At 49.3% G+C, this 20,095-nt stretch overlaps 1 protein-coding gene and 1 long non-coding RNA gene across 4 annotated transcripts in view; one reads left to right on the forward strand and one right to left on the reverse strand.

The window, feature by feature from the left end:
- Positions 1–20,095, forward strand: part of Fife (regulating synaptic membrane exocytosis protein fife) — a 209,729-nt gene that overhangs the window by 175,291 nt on the left and 14,343 nt on the right. For 2 of the 3 annotated variants that reach the window (XM_055069086.2, XM_072284197.1), the window contains 7 exons: positions 2,375–2,624; positions 5,545–5,782; positions 9,238–9,405; positions 12,028–12,434; positions 15,593–15,721; positions 16,800–16,892; positions 18,064–18,159. In XM_055069086.2, coding sequence (XP_054925061.1) covers positions 2,375–2,624; positions 5,545–5,782; positions 9,238–9,405; positions 12,028–12,434; positions 15,593–15,721; positions 16,800–16,892; positions 18,064–18,159 — 1,381 coding nt within the window. The remainder of the gene's footprint in view (positions 1–2,374; positions 2,625–5,544; positions 5,783–9,237; positions 9,406–12,027; positions 12,435–15,592; positions 15,722–16,799; positions 16,893–18,063; positions 18,160–20,095) is intronic. The other variant, XM_050175868.3, reaches the window with a different exon arrangement.
- The window catches only part of LOC140213086 (uncharacterized), a 151,337-nt gene that overhangs the window by 83,568 nt on the left and 47,674 nt on the right, over positions 1–20,095 (reverse strand). The window lies entirely within an intron of this gene.

The raw sequence follows: 20,095 nt of genomic DNA on the forward strand, positions 1-20,095 counted from the left end.
CACGTGACCCGCCGAATCGCGAAAGACCCGCGGTTGGCACGAAAACAGAACACCGCGCTCTGGGAGGTGGCGGTGTCGAGTAACACGTTTTCTCGGGCGTTAACTAAAGGAGACACAAAAGGAAAAAATTGGGCCAAATCAGATCGCGAGATTAATTGTCTAAAAAAAATCTATCTTCGTTTTCTGTTTGCCAGTGTGTCACATTTATGGCGTGGAAAATGGCCGCGGGAGATTCCGCTGCCGCTTCTCAATTTGAACGGCCCGCAGCAAAAGGGCGCGAGTGGACGTAATCTCACACGTGACCTTCCCCTATGCCGCTCTCTGTAAATCATCAAGTACTGACGTCACATGACGTATCCACAGCAGGTGGCGCCACTTCAATTTTTCGTTTTCGTGATTTTTTTTTCGCTTACAAAAGCTCTGTTCTCGCTACCAATGCCGAATTCGTTATTACAGAAGCCCGATTTTTAAATCTAGTTCGACGTAATACTTCCCTTTTCTTTCGTCCCTTTAAGCTTCCAGCATTCTTCTTTTCTAGAACTTAGGAAGCTCTCTGGTGTCTGGTTATGTACTTTATTTATTCATTTAATATTGAGATTTTATGTGTCGATATCGCGATCTCATTATGAGTCATGCCCTAGTGGGGGATATTACGTGTTAATTTTGGCCACCTGGGTTTTTCACCAACGTGCACCCAATGGACCCAGAGCTTCCGCATTAAGCTCCCATCGGAATGCGGCCAAAATCCAAGTTGCCGAACCCGAGATCAGCAGCGAAACCAATAGCCATCTATACTGGCGTATCTGAGTGAAAGAGTCTGGCTACAGTGTGTCGTTTATGATCACTTGAGGTCGTAAGATGAAGCGGGCTGCCCCCGTACGTGCACAATAAGTTTTTTTTTTTTTTTTCATAGCTGCACCAAGTTTTTAAATATTGCCTGTAGCAGATAGCACAATTCAAACCCTTGAGCTAAAGTACTCGGTGAGATGGCCGTTACTTCTACGAGAAATCAAAAGGCTTAACTGAGCAATTAGCGTGATTACACTAATTAACTACGTATTTACATTACGGCACATTTTTGCAGTTTACAAATTTGACCGGTGAGTTCGCAAGGGGCATCCACTTGGAAAGAATTCTCATGACTCAACCAGCTTTAACATATTAATTTTCAAAGTGTCCGACGAAATGCATTGGCGTTCAAGTGACTTTTGTGCTTCAATGCATACAACAGTGCTTTCTTTTAAAAATGTATGTGCGTGGAACAGTGCATTTTCCCCACAAGTTTGACGCTGCACATGTCGAAACCAGTGCCAGCCTTAGCATGCGTGCTAAACAGATATTCCTCGCAAACTCACTCGCTGCATTTCGTAAACTGACATATACGCCGTGAAGTAATTAACTTAATTACCGTAATTGTGTTAACAATTCAATTAAGCATGCCGACTTCTCGTAGAAGTAAGGGCCGCCCTATCGAGCAATTTGGATCAAGATTTACAATTGTGCTATTTGCGACGGGCCATTTTTAAAATTTTGATACAGCTAAAGAAAGCACACCCTGTATGTGGAAGCTTAGAAGTGCATACTTTCGTTGTGCTTTTACCCGTTTGCGCATCCATCTTTCATGTAACGATGTGTGGCTGCGGGCTAGTCTAGCCGTTCCAACAAAAAACAAGGGTGCTCGGTCAGAGCCACTGCCGGCAACCCGTGCGAGACTGAGACCGTCCACGCAGCCAACGAAGACCTCAGCCTCTCCTCTCATTAGCCGCTAAATTGTATATCAGCACAACATATAGCTGTGCCGTTCTGTATGACAACTTAAGCTCAGCCAGTTACGGCTTATATATATATATATATATATATATAAAAGGCTTATAACGGCCGTTAACGTGACGTCACGGGTTTCATAAATGCGTAGCTTTCACGGCACTTCAGGAGAATCGGATTAGACGTACTAGTGGTCTTTCTACATGGCGAAAGCGATGACACCGCCACAAGCCACTTATACTCCACTTTCTCAAGGCTTCTTTATGACGCAACGGCGTCTGGAATGCATAGAAACTTGCGTTATTTCGGAAATGAGTGTTGTGCCGTCGGCTTTTGATTGACCTACCCTTGTTCGCTCTAGAGCGGCGACGAAACGTAAGTGTTGGAATTTATGGTCTGTGGCGTAAACATCCTTGTATCTGTCAGAGCAAATGACGTAGCGTAGGAGCTTGCAGCTCCGAATCACTCACTTCGCAGTGCAGTTCCGACGCCACACCGGTAATGATTCCATTACTGAGCCCCATTGCTGAGCCCAGTAACGGTTGCCCGTACAATGAGCAACAGCGTTGCGAGGTCTCTCTCGCTCGAGTATTCCGTCGCTTGCCCGTAGATGCCAGCCATGACCTGCCGTGCGCATGCGCAGCTGTGCCTGTTTCCCGGCGCCCCCCACGGCACCGGCAGCACTCACTCGCTGGACCTGCCCCGCGAGGAGCTGGGCAAACCCGAGCGGAGGGCCTCGGCTCCCGAGGGGGACAACATCAAGATCGTCATCGACGATGTCGACTCTCAGGGACCGCCGCCCACGCCCCTGCGCAAGAGGGTGCTCCTGCAGAGGGACCCCGCCGACACGGGAGCGAGGAGTGAGTGCTGCGGGAGGCCGTGCTTAAAACGTCAAACTACGGCCAAACGTATACGGCTGTCTGCAGGAATGCAAGCTTTTATCCCTTGCAGCAAACTCGTGCTGCATACTCATTGACGTTGCAGCAGACGCAAACAACCTTGTCTAAAACTCACCCCGTATTACAGATATTATCAGCTGTGATAGAAAGAGAAAATACACAGCGCATGTTTCCTTAGACTCATCAAGCATGATGGCCATCGCCTCCTCGAGGTCTGGTGGTTAGCGCTTGATTTACCGAGGCGTCAGCTCCTTTCCCTTTATAGGGACATTAACAGTTTATCAGCGTGACTGGCAAGTGTTGGTTCAAAACTTTAGCTTGATTCATTTGGCAGAAAAAGGGTATATACTAGAGAAAATACTCGTCAAACATCCCTTTATTGAGTTGTGTGGGGATATGTCGGCGTCGTCGCAACAGTATGACATGAGACGGATTTCGCTGTACTTTTCTTAGTGGTTGGAATGCTTAGGCGCAGGAAAAGTTCTGAAACGTTGCTAAATGTTTGGCTCATTTATGATTAAATGACGTTCTTCGAGGTTTGACTGAATACTACAGTAAAATCTCGTCATAGCGAAACGGTATCAACGAACTAATGGACATATCGAAGTAAGTGAAATCCCCCTTGAAATCCCTATAGAGATTTACAGCACAGTACGTGCAATCACAGATATAGCGAAGTAACTCCGGCTTCCCATTCAACTTCGTCATAACAAGGTAATACTGCATACTGTAGAACAATTCATTAAAACACATAACGCCAGGACAAGTCATTGCGGAGACTTAAGGACTCCCATCATCGCGCGTATTTCGTTTTCACATTTCCTGGCCTGTCAAACGTCCTTTCAGGGCGCGTGTGTCGTTGTTTTGTTATTGTACAAAGGTAATTTGCTAATACAGCTGGTGAAGCGATACTAAAGAGGACAATTAGGCTTAACTGTATTAGTAAATCCCGCTTCTCCAATAGCAGAGTGCACGTTCTTCCTTGAGGACGCCTGGTAAGGCAGGGAAGACGCGGTAACGAAAGACCGTAACGATATGCCTCCCTGAAGTCCCAGTACCAGCTGGGTTTGACAGTCAATTTAGAATTGCATTGAGTCCTACTCAGGTACACTTCTTTTTTTTTTTTTTCAAAAAAAAGTGCCAAGGACGGGTCTCTCTCATCCACGTTTTAGGGCACTGTTTCTGTATTCTGGAAACGGGCCAGCCTCGACCATTCCATTTTGGCGTCCTCGCGATTTCCCTATTTGACCTCTAAGACCCCTACGAACTCCGTTCGTCCAGCGAAGATGTTAAAATGATGGCTGCCTGTTGCATGTTGCTGCCCCCTCGAGCGTGCACGTTCTTCAGAATCAGGCCTTACTCAATTATGACGGCACTGCACTTTGTGGACTTTATCAAGCATACAGCAGGATAAGAACGTCCAACAAGGCGGTGCATTGCCTGCTGCAAAAGTCGAAGCAACACTGGCAATAAAGTTCGCAAGGTAACATGCATGTGGCGTGGGAGTTTACCCGGCATCGTGTTTGGAAATCTGTCGTACGAAAGCAACGTTCCAATCTCCCCCAGCCACTCCTTGACAACTATGATTTTTTTTTTTTTTGCACTTGCAAGTCTTTCGGAAGAAATGCTTGCTCCAAAATGTACCTGTAGCATCCAGCAGTTGCGACGGAAGTGAATCTCTATCAGCTATGACACTTCTGGTCAACGTACATTGTTCTTGTTATTTCGTATTTTAAGCCACAATTTGTGAATGGACTGCCTCCATGGTATATGACTTTCGAATCTGCTAAAATTATTAATAAATTATTAATCATATTGATTGCTGTCCAGATAAGCGATTAAAAATGTCATTCCCGGAATGCAAATTTTCAAAATTTCTTGCCGGAGCCAAGAGGTTAAGCAACTAATGAGTCGCAACAGGAAGTTTCGAGAACCGCTCCTGCGCCAACATGTACCAAATGCGAGGAAATACTTTGGAATAATCCGTGACGTCATACTGACATTCTGCGCGAAATTTCAACAAGGAAAGCGTGGCGCTTATTTCACCAGTAATAACGAGCAGGTTCCCAAGAAAGTAAAAGAAAACAGCGCTTTGAAAGAATTATTTACCCATCTAAAGTAATTACCGCTGCTATTTAGTGAGCCTTCAATTGTCCCGCATCCTTTAACCTGGTACGCAATCCTTGCTTTTTGGCTGCGCGAGATAATCACGCGTAATCTCGCGCACGCACAAGTTACGGCCTTCAAACGCTCTCTTGTTGCGTTACGACAACACTGAACAAATGCAAACTAACAGACCAAAGCGCACGCCGATATATTACTGCAAACGTTCGTGACGTGAATGCAACGTAAGGAAGTGCGGATAAATAAGTTTGTGGTTGACTGCGGAAAGAGGTATAAATCATAACCACACACCTATTTTCCCACACTTTAGTGCTGTGCGCTGCTTTCGCGTCATGAACTTAAATCAACTAGCACAGATCAGTATCCGAATTCCCTGCAAATGTTCTTGTGAGTGCTCGCAATTTGTGTTGACTAACACGAACGCATTTTCTTCCCCCTTTTGCCACTGTTCTAGGTCCCTAAATGTCCCCTTTTGTCGTAATTTTACCTCTGTATTGCCACAATCATGCAAAATAAATCTCGACACGTCTGCTGCCTAGTTCACGGGGGTATCGATGCAATCACGTACAATACATCTTGCCATGTTTGCTGCCTAGTTCACGGGCAGGCGGAAGCGGTCAAGCTGCTGTTATACATCTATTATCCTGCGATCCCCACCACTCTGTACACCAGCATGCGTAAAAAAACTGATGTGTAACGGCTGTAGAGACGGAGATGCAGCATTGTCCCTTCGCCCCTATTACAACCCCGTTTGCAGCCCGAGGGTTCGGCATGCGGGTCATGGGCGGAAAGAAGGCCCCGGACGGCCACCTGTACGCCGCGGTGGCCTGGGTGCTGGCCGGTTCGTCGGCCGACCTGGCCGGCCTCAAGCAGGGCGACGTCATCCTCGAGTGGAACGGCACCTCGCTCGTCGACCGCTCGTACGAGGAAGTGTGCGCCATCCTCGACAAGTCGCCTCACAGCGTCGAGCTGGTTGTCGAGACCGGCAGGAAGATGTGAGCTCCCCCGCCCCTCCCCCGCCCCTCCCCCGCACGGCACGCGCCCAGTACTTTCTGTTCCAATAGCCACCGCGCTCATCAGCGAAAATTTTGTCCTCGAACGTATTATCCTTTGCAGAACACTGGGTTGCCGGTAACGTGAACGGCACTGACAATGATGGCGATTATCTCTAGTTCCTTTCAATTGAATTGAGGGCAAGTAGTCACCTAGCCTTTGTAAGCTGCTTGAGTGCTACCACGTTGCGATCCAGCCATTTGACCACCTACTTTATCTCGTAATGTTACCTAAGTTACCTATGCATGTGACGAAGCCGCCCCATCATTTAATTACTTTCTTTTTTCACCGATACTCCAAACGTGTCTCGCTTACCTCGACCACTGACCAGTTCGCCCTCCGATCGGCTTTGAAGCTCAACTCTCCTGAGGCGTGGACGTTAGCAAAGATGCACAATGGGCGTTATCAGATAGATGGCGTAGCGGTTGATAACTTCCTGTATTGCTAGCGGGAGGCTTTTGGGAAACTGGTAACTGTAACACCGATGCACTTCTCAGCGCATATTTAAAATACTGTAGACTTGACGAAACGCTTTAATTTACATTTCGAACGCGTTTCGTGTCCACGTTGTGTGGACGCGTATCGATCGCACAGTGTAATACGCAAGCCTGTACAGCCATCAAAATCATATACCAATAAAGAACAGTTACGCTACCTCCCCTTCCCCCTCGTTCCCCAGCAGGTTCCTATTTTTTCCCGAGACGTTTGGAGTTCACGGCACGTTGCTTGAGAATCAAGTTCGATGATCAGCTAGAAGAAGCGAACGCAGTTTAACGTATTTGCTTTTATGACAGACTAGCGAAGATTTATTTCAAACTATACTTATCATGGTTTTTCCGCCAGAGTGAAATATGCGCTGTATATAGAATCGCTGGACTGGCCAGCTATAAACGTGGAATCGAGGAAGTTATAGTATATAGCGCGTCTATTCTCTATAACTTCCGAGACAACAAGATCTTAGTGCCTCCCGACCCTGAAATATAGTTCGCAGTATATATATATATATAATTCCCGGACGTTCACCAAGGAGTCTTATTTCAGGAGCGGGAGGCACTAAGTTTTTGTTGTTGCTTTGGAGGTGCGCGGTAGGGGATAGACGCGCTATATATGTGTATGTACGTGCGTGTGCTTGTGTATGTGTATGTATGTGTGTGTGTGTGTGTATGTGATAGAAAGCATCGAGCATAAACGAAGTCTAGAGAACATAACCCGTCTGCGGAGTGGTAATACGCGGTTCCCTGGCTGCCCAGTGGAAGACGTGGCCACGTTCAGGTCGACCATAAGAGCCGAAGACTGTTAAACGATTTACTGCTTTCTGACGCAACCTCCGGTCTTATTTCCACTCGGTCGTCTAGGGTTCTTTTGTGTGGAAAGTACGCCTCGACGCCAGTCGGTCCGGCATCGTCCTTCGGGGGCGCAATCAAAGCAACGCGAGGAAGCAGATGGTCGTAAAGCCGTCTGCTGTACCGCATGTTACGCGTGCTCGATTTTTCGTTTTTTTTTTCCTCTTTTATCGTTGCTTCTCCCGTGTAACTTTGATCGTCGAACTTGGACAGTGTCAGGCCCGAGGAAGTCGAGGCGACATTTGTGCTGTCAAAGTAGAAATATCATTTCACTAGTGGACGTTTGCTGACTTGCTTTAATCGAGTAGGCTGCATGCTTGTCCATAGACCAACCTCGGCTGCGCGATCATTACAGGAAACACACACGCGTACGTAGTTGCGTATGAATATATACCGAAATATCGTGCGAGGCGCCAAAATTGCGCGTACACCTGTACGTGAATTTGACCCGTCTCATTGTCTTTGACCGGTTAAATGGCAAGTACCGTTAACGCTTTGAAACCTATAGCTTCTTAACGAAGGTGTTAAAAAATAATTAATCCGAGACTTCACCTACGGCGTCTCCTGTTGTCCCTATGATGCTCTAGGATGCTAAAGTCGGTCGGTCGGTCGGTCGGTCGGTCGGTCGGTCGGTCGGTCGGTCGGTCGGTCGGTCGGTCGGTCGGTCGGTCGGTCGGTCGGTCGGTCGGTCGGTCGGTCGGTCGGTCGGTCGGTCGGTCGGTCGGTCGGTCGGTCGGTCGGTCGGTCGGTCGGTCGGTCGGTCGGTCGGTCGGTCGGTCGGTCGGTCGGTCGGTCGGTCGGTCGGTCGGTCGGTCGGTCGGTCGGTCGGTCGGTCGGTCGGTCGGTCGGTCGGTCGGTCGGTCGGTCGGTCGGTCGGTCGGTCGGTCGGTCGGTCGGTCGGTCGGTCGGTCGGTCGGTCGGTCGGTCGGTCGGTCGGTCGGTCGGTCGGTCGGTCGGTCGGTCGGTCGGTCGGTCGGTCGGTCGGTCGGTCGGTCGGTCGGTCGGTCGGTCGGTCGGTCGGTCGGTCGGTCGGTCGGTCGGTCGGTCGGTCGGTCGGTCGGTCGGTCGGTCGGTCGGTCGGTCGGTCGGTCGGTCGGTCGGTCGGTCGGTCGGTCGGTCGGTCGGTCGGTCGGTCGGTCGGTCGGTCGGTCGGTCGGTCGGTCGGTCGGTCGGTCGGTCGGTCGGTCGGTCGGTCGGTCGGTCGGTCGGTCGGTCGGTCGGTCGGTCGGTCGGTCGGTCGGTCGGTCGGTCGGTCGGTCGGTCGGTCGGTCGGTCGGTCGGTCGGTCGGTCGGTCGGTCGGTCGGTCGGTCGGTCGGTCGGTCGGTCGGTCGGTCGGTCGGTCGGTCGGTCGGTCGGTCGGTCGGTCGGTCGGTCGGTCGGTCGGTCGGTCGGTCGGTCGGTCGGTCGGTCGGTCGGTCGGTCGGTCGGTCGGTCGGTCGGTCGGTCGGTCGGTCGGTCGGTCGGTCGGTCGGTCGGTCGGTCGGTCGGTCGGTCGGTCGGTCGGTCGGTCGGTCGGTCGGTCGGTCGGTCGGTCGGTCGGTCGGTCGGTCGGTCGGTCGGTCGGTCGGTCGGTCGGTCGGTCGGTCGGTCGGTCGGTCGGTCGGTCGGTCGGTCGGTCGGTCGGTCGGTCGGTCGGTCGGTCGGTCGGTCGGTCGGTCGGTCGGTCGGTCGGTCGGTCGGTCGGTCGGTCGGTCGGTCGGTCGGTCGGTCGGTCGGTCGGTCGGTCGGTCGGTCGGTCGGTCGGTCGGTCGGTCGGTCGGTCGGTCGGTCGGTCGGTCGGTCGGTCGGTCGGTCGGTCGGTCGGTCGGTCGGTCAAATGGAAAGCAGTTGCGCTAGCAGTGTCGAAATACACTAGAACTTGGGAACAGACAGCAGTGGGCACGACGTCCAGTTGCTAAGCACAAGTTAGCTAGTTCTATATCCGGTCGTTGTGGCCATGTTCTATGCTCGTGTACCGAGCGTTGTTGTCGTCTTCGTTGAAAAAGTGTGCACGCCTTCGGAAGGCCGGCGCCATTTACTAAACGCACCCCCACGTGTACAAAAAATGTCGCAGGAGCAACCGCGAGCTTCGCGCGTCCACGGGCAACATCCCGTCGCGCAAGTCGTCCACCTGTTCCATGGGCGGCGGCGAAGGGGCGGCCACTCGCCGCAAGCTGCCGAAGACGCCCGACGAGATCTGCAACAAGGCGCACGTACAGGGGGAGCTCGGCGTCCGCCTGTGGTGAGCATGTTTCTACGGACGGGTGTAGCTTTCACGCTGGGCACAGGCAGCTGCTCGCCCGCCTCGCCTTGGTTTCAAACCGCTGGCGCCTTTTTTGCACTTTCAGCACCGATACTGAGTGGTCTCGTAAATGCGTGATGGGAAAAAGCTGTAGCCATTGTTCGATGCTCATAAACCACCTCAAACGCTTCCCTACGGACATCCGTCAGGCAGAAATTCTCTAAGCTTCACTGTCGTTTGAAATGTTTTCAGCCAGTTTTTTCTTCTCTCTTATATTTTTTTTTGGGGGGGGGGGGGTCATCCCCTGTGGCATCTTCTTTATTGTTTTATTTTAGACTTTGTAATCTGCCACCTCGCTTTTTTCGCTCCATTTCCTGCTGTTTTCTACTTTCCATTTCCATGCTTCCGTCCCCTTCTTCCTGGCGTTCTGCCCCTTCCGGTGCTCCCCCCCTCCCCCTCCAGTTGACAGCCTGCTCTTTTTTTTCTCTCTGTAAACTGTATAGATGTCTTAAAAGGAAACAAGAATTTAGAATACTAAGAATAATCTTCTCTGCAAACCAGCCTGCTCTTCTTTTTCTTTTTCTCTCTATAAATTGTGCAAATGACTTAATACGAAATAAGAATTAAAAATACTAACACAAATCTTCCCCGCAAGCCAACGTGATGTGGAGCTGGTGCTTTGCTTGTCATTTTCTCCGCTTTCTATCTATTGCTTCATGTTCCTTGCGAAACTGTGGCTGCGTTGCGTTTCACCACGCGTGGTGCCATTGAACCGTTCAGGTGGGCGCCAGGCACTGTATTCGTGTGCCTCTATATAATGTACCGAAACAAGGCAGACGGGTCACAGCAGGATGCAGATAGCCCAAGCCCGGAGACAACGTTCCCACAAAGGCACTTAAATGCTTGTTGTTGTTATTCGGATTTAAGACACATATAGAGTGGACAGAGAGGGAAATACGTGAAGGAGGAAATTGGCAACAGCCATCGAAACGGGCACAACGCCTAGCTTCTCTTCAGAAAGAAGGGGCTAGGAACACAATAAATGGAAGCTATAGGAAGAAGGAAAGAAAAGAGAAAAGAACAAAGCGACACATCACACATAGTTTCGAGGGCGAAGGTAAGTACCCGTAAGGAAACGTTTCCTCTGGGCCGAGGCTTTCTTGTTCGTCCATTGTTACTCTCTTTCGCTCGATGACCCTCTGCTAACGGTTCTTATTCGACCATAAATCATCAAGGTGTAGCTTGGGCGAGTTGGTGATTGCGTCGTTGGTGTAAAATGCAGCGGTAAACAGAACACTCCAAGTAGTAGACAACGAAGTAACGCTGGGTCCAGCTTCCTTATTTTCCTTTTTATTCATTTCTTATTTATATATACTGCAATTATGTTTGTGTTAGCCTATTCCTGGCCAATCCACCGGCGCTGGTAGAGCAATTACAGCAACTTTGTGTACGACTGCTATTACTTTTTCGTATCGTCGACAAAGCTTGACCCAGCTTAGGGCCTGGCTTTGTCTAGTAATTTTCATCCTCTCTTTTTCTTTTTGCGGAGCATGTCGCTTCATTCCTCCCGGCTAAATTGCCAACTCGCCTAAGCTCTGTCCCAGCGATGCTCGTACCTGTTGCTGGTAACATTGCAAGACTGCTGCACGTTTGCTAGAGAAAAAAAAAACGTGACCAAGCTAAGCAACAAATTTTGAAATCTTAATGTTCGGGAGGGCCGCTTCCGCTCTCCTCCAAGGACATCCTCACCATCCTACACGCATTCAAGAGAAGAAGCCTCACTCAAGCGCAAAGCTCGAGCACACGGCTTACTATCACCATACAATACAAAAAAGAAAAAAGACACTTTATTAATAGACCCAGGTTTACCGAACTGCAAACAGTAGGGAGCCCATCCTTCGAATAGACAAATATTGTGGGAGCGTTCCACCGCCTCCCTTTCCGAAAACATTGTCCTGTCAGCGTTTCTGTATAAATTTTTTCGTCCTCACGTTACACGAGTATATTACAGACAGGAGGAGCGATAAGATAGGCATATATAGAAGGAAACAGGTAAGCCCTAAAGTAATATAGTAACATGAGATTAAACAATCACTGTCGATAAGTAATACAAAAGACACAAGCAATTTCAAGATACACAAAAATATACAAGAACACAATAAGTATTAACAAGAAATACAGAATAATTCGCAAACTACTGAATAATGCGCGAAAATATATTAAAAAGAAAACATTGCACTATGGTTACAAACCATCCAATCAAAACAGAGTTAGCAGTGCAGTTTTGAAATATATGGAGCCACTGAGGCTTGCCACAGACTCTGGAAGCCGGTTCCACTATTTCGAATCGGTCAAAGTGAGAGTGAGTGTGCAACCGTGTTATGTTTGTGTGTGCCAACCTCCTGAGAATGATTAAGACGTCCAGAGTGCAACCGCATTACAAGTGTCCAAGGCAGCTTGAAAGGAGTGGACCACTCCCTCATAAGCACTCCCTGTTTATACAGTGGCCACTTCTGGTCCGGGAGACCCGAGCCGCTCCACAAAGAAGTTCGCAACCGAGATATCTGCTTCTGCCGAAAAATACTAACGGACCCGTTTCCCCGTCCGGCTTCTCGATCTCAGGTACGACGGCACCGACTTGGAGGTTACCGTGCTGGGCGCACGCGGTCTACCTCCACGGCGTTCGTACGTCAAGCTGCGACTGCACGAGCCCGGCTCGGGCCTTAGGGGTCCGGCCATGAAGACGCCCATATCGGAGCCGGTGACCAGTCCGGAGTGGAACAAGACGTTCGTGTTCAGCGCGCTCGAGTCGCTGGAGGGCCTGTTCCTGGACCTGACGGTGTGGGACCACCGGCCCGTCGGCACGAACGCCTTCCTGGGGGAGGTGCAGCTACCCCTCGACCGGTCGCCCCTCAGGGACGCCCCCGAATGGCTGCCGCTGTCCAGGGGCGCCGGAGGAGCGGCACGCAGCCAGTCTCAGGAACTGCCACCCGACGACCTCATCCGGAGCTCGTCCATGGACTCGATGCGTGAGCGCCCGTCCTTGTAGCTCGAGGCACTTTCTTAAGTTCGACAACAGTTCGATGGCTTGCGAGGAGTGCTTTGTGCCGACTCTTGTAGTGCTTCTCGCAGCCGTCGTAAGTACGTGTATTATCGAAACGTTTCCTTGGAAGAAATTTTTAGCCAGAAAATATATCTCGACCTATGATTCCCGCCTAACCTTCGAATCCGTGCACCTTGGATTCGGTCCTGTGTCGGCAACGTGTATGTTGTCGTGCTGCTTTTGACGTAATCGTTGTCGCTGTCGTCGTCGTCATCATCATGCCATCCTAATCAGTCATTTCACCATTATTGTCATTTTCGTCCACGATCATCATGAGAGTCGTTACATTGCCATAAAGAACGTCTGGACAAACAGTGGCTGTATGTTATGTCGGTATCTGGCCGGGACATCCGTCTGGTCGGGCATGAGCATGCGCCATACGGTACTGATTCACTGTTGTCGAGGCTATGCGATTGGGCTGCTGAGTTGTGTTTGTTGGATGACTGGTGAGTGCGTTCCTTCACGGCGATCGCTAGGTGATCTCTTCCGAGTGCCCGCGAACGACTTCGACGCAGCGTGATATCTGCTTGTAGTGACACTGATCGCCCAATGTCAGCATTGCCCGCGCTCATGCTGCGAGACATATTTAGGGCCAGAGATATCGTCACTACAGTGAAAACAATAGAAAAGGCTGAGTTTCGAAAGAACTTGAGCAACCGTTTGGCAGGGAGTGCTGCAGGCATCGAAATGACAACCGGAGGCACGACCTTGCACTGTTGTGATAGTGACATTGCTGTTGACAGGTCAATAATGAAGCAGTATTGATCTTTTTAATAACTGAATATTATTGCTCAATGCTCAGGATGTGTGTCGCCGGCGATTCGCTGTATATATTTATTACACGGAAAACACACAAGAAAGATATATCGTGGAGTCACGTTTAAGTTTTAAGAGGCCTTCGTCCTGCAGTTCACATAAATTTAGGCTGATTATTATTATCATCATAATCAAAATTATTATTATTATTATTATTATTATTATTATTATTATTATTATTATTATTATTATTATTATTATTATTATTATTATTCCTACTTTATTCGAATACCCTCCGTGTACATGAGATGCAGTTTGGGAGCAAGAACAGCATTACTGACGCCAGGCTCTGGCGAATTTCTTTTGCTGAAGTAACTGTTTGTCCCACATTTAACTTCACTTTCGGGAATTCGCTGAGAGCGAACATGAACGCCCCTCACACACACGTACAAAATTATATATATATATATATATATATATATATATATAGAGAGAGAGAGAGAGAGCGATAGAAAAGTGTATAACGGCTGTGTCTTACCAGTACTCGCGTACGGGGCACAGAAACGTGGAGGCTTACGAAAATGGTTCTACTTAAATTGAGGACAACGCAACGATCTATGGAAAGAAGAATGATGGGTGTAACGTTAAGGGATAACAAAAGAGCAGATTGAGTGAGGGACCAAACGCGAGTTAATGACATCTTAGTTGAAATCAAGAAAAGGAAATGGGCATGGGCAGGACATGTAACGAGGAGGGAAGATAACCGATGGTCATTAAGGGTTACGGACTGGATTCCAAGGGAAGGGAAGCGCAGCAGGGGGCGGCAGAAAGTTAGGTGGGCGGATGAGATTAAGAAGTTTGCAGGGACGACACGGCCACAATTAGTACATGACCGGGGTTGCTGGAGAAATATGGGAGAGGCCTTTGCCCTGCAGTGGGCTTAACCATGATGATGATGATGATGATGATGATGATGATGATGATGATGATGATGATGATATGCTACTCTGCATAGGGAAGGGGAAAGGGGTATAAAAAGTTCCAGGGGAGAATTAAAAGATGGAGGTGCAGAAGGGAGAGGGAGGGGGGCTCGTTAGTTTACTGCAGAAGGCCGCATACTAACGCAAGCATTTCGTGGAGGGGGGCACAGGCCCCGTCTGGCCCCCTTCCCCCCTTTCTGGCTACGCCACTGGCTGTCTGCGTGACGAAGACGAAGGCAATGAATGACGCCCGTCGAAGGAAAAATGTTGATGAGAGATGTATACGTGGAGAAATGCGGCGCACATCTAATTGCATTTAAGGCTTCGCACTCATGGAGTCACAGTCTGGCTCATCCATAACGTAATATCAGCCTAGAAGGGGCACACACGCAATAGAACATACCCGGTGCCGAAGACCGAAGTTCGGGCACATAATCAGTGGAACACACCCATTGACCCAAGCAGTGCTTAAAGTCAAAAGGGGGGAGCCCCCCCCCCCCCCCCCACCTCCGTTTATTAAGGAGAAGCTCGCCCTCCCCCCCTTTGCAGGTAAACTGTAGCACAGCGGCACCCATTCGACAAGCCACTTGCTTGCACACTTGCTTGCTCTATAACACACAGCGATGTTAGCAATAGGCTTTATTGGGCGAGTTGGCGCACATTTGGACGGTGAGAGCGAACACAAAATGAACACGGACGTGAAAGGACACAGGGCAACTGCTCAACCACGGCTGATTTTCGTTGGAACCAGCACGCCAATATAAAGATTGCCCCGAGGTTGTCAGACGTGCGCACTGTGATGATTAGGCATCCACCGTATGCAACCGAAGGAGCTCATCGATCCTATCGTTTTTCTAAACGAAACTGAGGTGTCCCGGATACAGATGTCATCATTTCGGCGATCGAAGTGTGCCGTTAGCAGCAGCACGCATGCGATAACAATATTACTCTCTCGGAGGAGCACCGTAATACAACGTGAACGACACAGTGCGCACTGCGAAGAGTGCTCACGCAAGCCCTTGCGCAAGAAAAGTGACTGCACACTTTTCTTTTCGAGGATCATGGTGAACAGCCCGTCACGAATCTGTAGTTCTTATACCGTATTCGCTCTAAAACATATCTATTCTACAAATATTACCCTCATGATCCAGTTCCCCTCCCCGGCCCCTGCGACCATCGACAAATGTAATTTCGCGCAGCCTCCAGATGCTGACCACCAGTCGAGAATTGTTGTTCTCCCGATTTTTTTCTCTCCCTAATCTCGCGATTACCTAATTGCGGATAAGCCGGGGGGCTGACGTTACTCCTTTTTCAATACTCCCCTTCTGTGTCACGGACTTTGCTGCAGTGCTGCATCCTGACGACGCTTGGCAGGGCAACCCGGTTGAACGGAAGTCGTCGGCACCATCCGTATACTCGGTCTCACCGGTAGCAGGCGGAAAGAACCGCCAACTGCTGGCCCAGGACAGCCTTCCAGGTGAGAGGGCACTTCTTTTTTCTTTGACAAAGACGGCTCACAAGCACAGCTAATGCCGACAGTGGCATCCCGGGAACACTCCCCAAGAACGTGCATTAAGGATGCAGCACATAAAATCGCGGCAGTGGAAACATTCCAAAAACTCCCTGCTACGTGTCGTACTGAGCTGGACGCATTCGTTACCCATGTACGCAAACACAAGCGGTCGTAGTTAGGTGTGAATGCCTATTTAGTATTGAACGCCGTGGTTATACAGCTGAGGATGGCAGCCAGGACCTGCGTACCAGATGGCGAATTCACAAAGTTCTTCGTTCGTAAGAGCTATTTGCCAGTGGCCCTCCGTCTTCGCTAATTATATGTCTAACATTACGATTGGCTAACATCCGGGGGGAGGGGGAAGGGGGGGAGTCTGTTGTGCATGTGTCTTCCTAGCAGACTGTCCGTTTCGGCCACCGCTGATGGAGCTGAACAAGAAGGAGGCAAGTGCCTCCAGCCAATCTCCTTTCCGCTAGTACAGCTCCAGCCAACCAGCTACGGCAGAAATCGACAGTCCACTAGGCGGAAACTTACAAAATAGACTCTCTTACTCCCCCCTCCCCCCCCCCGTCCTCCTTCTCGCAGCTCTTACGACCAGTTCTAGTGTAACAACTGGTGAACACGGGCCTAGTATCTAATAGTAGCCAGCCTAAGTCTTGGGGTTAAAACAAGAATTTGCTCAAGGAAAACAGAGTTCAGCACGTTCTATGCTCGCTTGACTTCTAATTCAGCAAACAGGTAGAACGCGCGGTTCCTCTATCCCCTATTTTATGTAACCGCTGAAAGGTGACGCCATCGGTGCTGCTGAGCACGTCTGCGCAGGTCTACGGTGTTTCGGTATCACGTAAACTAGAATACGTTTGCGGACAGCCTATAAGCTGCACTTCCCGTTTATTCTTTCTTTCGAAAAAAAAAAAAAAACATAAGAAACGTCGGCTTGTATCTATAGCTATTACACCTGTCTTCACACCTGTTTTCTCCTTCCTTTGACTTGTTACCGAATATGCCCTCGCCCTCGCCCTCGCCCTCACCTTTTTCTCAGAGTTGTACGCGTCTTCGCCGACGCAAGCTCCAGAACGAGCCAAGAGCGCCAGTTTCAAGGTTCGCCGCAACGTGAATCTCCCAGACACCGCAGGTGAGCGATCCTCAGCGCGCTGTTTAACTTCTCGGACTAAAATGCAGAACTTGTACGAATAAAAAGTGGCGCTCGCAAAAGCTGCTGCTACTGCTGTGCTATGTTAACCAGCCTTTCTGAGGCACCTTGCCCCTCTTTATAACCTTTATACCACAGTGTGCTTGCTACTCCATCTGTCAGCACCATTCTTGATTTTATGTTGCGTACAGACATACTTATGCGTATGCGAATCCAGGTGCAGTGTTCCACTAAAAAGTTTTCCGTTGCGTAAAAGTGCACTGAAGAGGACGGCGAATTGGTGCTAGATTTGACATGTACACCGGCTGACAAATACGAAGCACAACAGTCGAGAAATGCACGGACAGACAATAGACTTATAACTGAGCTCGTGTTTGAATTGGTCACACAACAGACTCGCGCGTATGTTGGTCAAAAAAAGTAAAAGAGAAAATCAAACATGCACGAACGTGCAGGACAGCGCATTAATTGATTTCTATTACATGTGTCACAGAAGTGAGCAGTGGAAAATTTGTTCATAGGCGAATATCTCTAGTGACATCAACATCATCCCGAACATCCGTCTACGTTACGTCCACTGCTCGATGAACGCCTTTCCCCCTTGGATCCCAAATTTCCCCTGTCTTGCACCGGCTGACCCCACCTTATGCCTGCAAATTTCCCAATTTCATCACAAGTTAGATATACGGCGGTATGGTTGGAGCCGATTTCTTAGGAAATCATGTCTGCAGAAGCCCGCAATACGGTACAAGAATCGTGAAACGGAAGGTTGTCATCCTCCACCAGTCACCAGTCACCAGTCGGGTGGATGATGATTTCCCCTATCTTGTGCCAACTTCATCTATCCTTTGTTAAAAAACTCGCAATAGCGTATTCTCCGATTCAAGGCGTAATTTCGAGTGCTATACCTGATATGACCAGTGCCTGAACGAGCTGTGTCGCTTGTGTTGTGGGCCGCTTCAAAATACAAGTTCTGTCACTCCTGTCCCTTGCGGCCCTATTATTTCTGTTTCACAGCTGTTCTTCTCTCGTAGGATGCTACGTTTTCGATCGTTGCGTCTATAGAACAGTCGCGCACCTTTCGTTGTTCGAGCACCTCGTCGAGGCACCCCTGTAGTGACACATGCACTTCGCGTTCCCCTTCCTCGCGTAGCCATGGACGAGAGGCGGTCGCTTCCGAGGCGAAAGCTTTCACGGACGGTGAGCCTCAAGTCGGACGAGAGGGTCAACCACGTCCCACTCAGCAAAGGTAGGCCGCAGCTCGCGACGCCCTGTATGTGAACGCGTGAGCGCGCATGTAGATATATAGCAGCAGAAGCTTGATGTGGGCGAGTTGGTTTTGCATACTTGAAGAAAAGAGCGCTACGACGACGCGGACTAAAAGAGGAACATGTACGACGGACAAGGCGCTACTTCAAACTAAATGCGATTTTCAACTACTTCCAACTAAAATCCTGTTTCTTCAAAATAACATTTAGTTGGAAGTAGCGCCTTGTCCGTCCTACATGTTCCTCTTTTAGTCCGCGTCTTCGTAGCGCTCTTTTCTTCAAGTAGATATATACCCTAGGACACGGCCTCCGAGATCCGGCGGCGCGCGCTGTCGTATGCGCCGCCGGACCTCGGAGGCCATGTCTAGATTTCCTAAATCCCGGTATGCACTACTAGAATGTTTCCGTGTGCAGCGAACTGACACACGTGTAGAGTTTCCTACGAAAATCACAATAGAGGGAACTCCGACACACGTCTGCAGTATCTGCAAATTTGACGGTTCGTGTGGGCAGAGACCAATTGTCTTGCTGTGTGTAGAAAACTTGGAGGGGCTTGCAAATTTAAACGATAAAGCGTAATAAGCAACACCACAAGAACGTTTGAAGTCACAAGCATAAAAAGAAATAGACAAATCCGTGTAGTAACCATCATTCCTACAGCAGCGGGACGATCGCAGTGCGAGAGTTCCCTCTAGTAATTTTAATATAATAACTCAAGGGTAGCCAGCCGGTCTATGCACTAGTTAACCTCCCTGTCTTTCCCTACCTATCTCTCCTCCTCCTCCTTGTAGAGAAGCTCTATGAATTGACAACATGTACTTGATCCATGGACTGGCGTCGCCTGTACTTCCTTTGTCAAAGACACTGGTCTCAACGAGACACCACCATTATTTTGTATGTTGTCCGTTGTGCTGCGTCTTGTGTACGTTGTGTATCTGTTACGCATGCACTATGTGTATCCTTCCATTTCTCATCGTTCCCGTTTGGCGTACAGCATGTTAGGCGTGCCACCAGACAAACATGCCCCCTCGCTCTCTCTCACTCTCTTTCCGTCGCATATAGTACACCCTATTGATAAAGCTACTAACTAGTCACAGCCACTCGATCTAGTATATGCCCTATACTAAAATGTTTCCGTATGCGGTGAGCTACGACGTGTATTTGGTCCGTGGGCTAGCGCTACCAGTGGGTCCCGCTCAATGAAAGCGCTTTTAACCTTTCACGGAGACACCACTGGTTCGCACGAACTACCTTAATTAGTTCATTATGTTGACTGTTCCGCTTTGCTTCATGTATGCTGTGTGCCTGTGACGTCCAGTCTGCCTTTAACTGTATTTCGCATTGCTCCCATTCTGAGTGGTACTCTAGGCGCACCGCGAGGCAAACCAATATGGTTCTCCTTCAGCAGCTTTTTCTCACTATCTCTATAGTTATGTCCATGTGCAGTTCAGCCCATTAATGTGGTGTCGTAACACACCGCAGACAGTCATCGTAGGCTTACGTCAGAAGATCTATGGAGGGGGGGGGGGGGGGGGGGGGAGTGCAGCGAAGTGTGCTATGCTCATATAAGCGCTTATTTAGAGTCATATATCGATACATATGATATTCTGAGCGCTCTTAGTTAATCCAGTTGATCCCAGTCTTCAAGAAAGGAAGCCGATCATCACCGAGTAACTACCGCCCTATTTCCATAACAAGCGTGGCTTGTAAAATAATAGAACATATTTTATGCTCTCATATTGCTAACTTCCTAACATCCGTCCATTTTTTTCACCCAAGTCAACATGGTTTCCGCAAGAATTATTCCTGTGACACCCAACTTGCTCTTTTCTTGCACGACTTACGTGCATTTAAACCTAGATCGTAACATCCCGACTGACACGATATTTTTAGATTTTGAAAAAGCGTTCGATAAGG

This window comes from Dermacentor andersoni, chromosome 9 (genome assembly GCF_023375885.2).
Source record: "Dermacentor andersoni chromosome 9, qqDerAnde1_hic_scaffold, whole genome shotgun sequence".
Classification (NCBI taxonomy): domain Eukaryota; kingdom Metazoa; phylum Arthropoda; class Arachnida; order Ixodida; family Ixodidae; genus Dermacentor; species Dermacentor andersoni.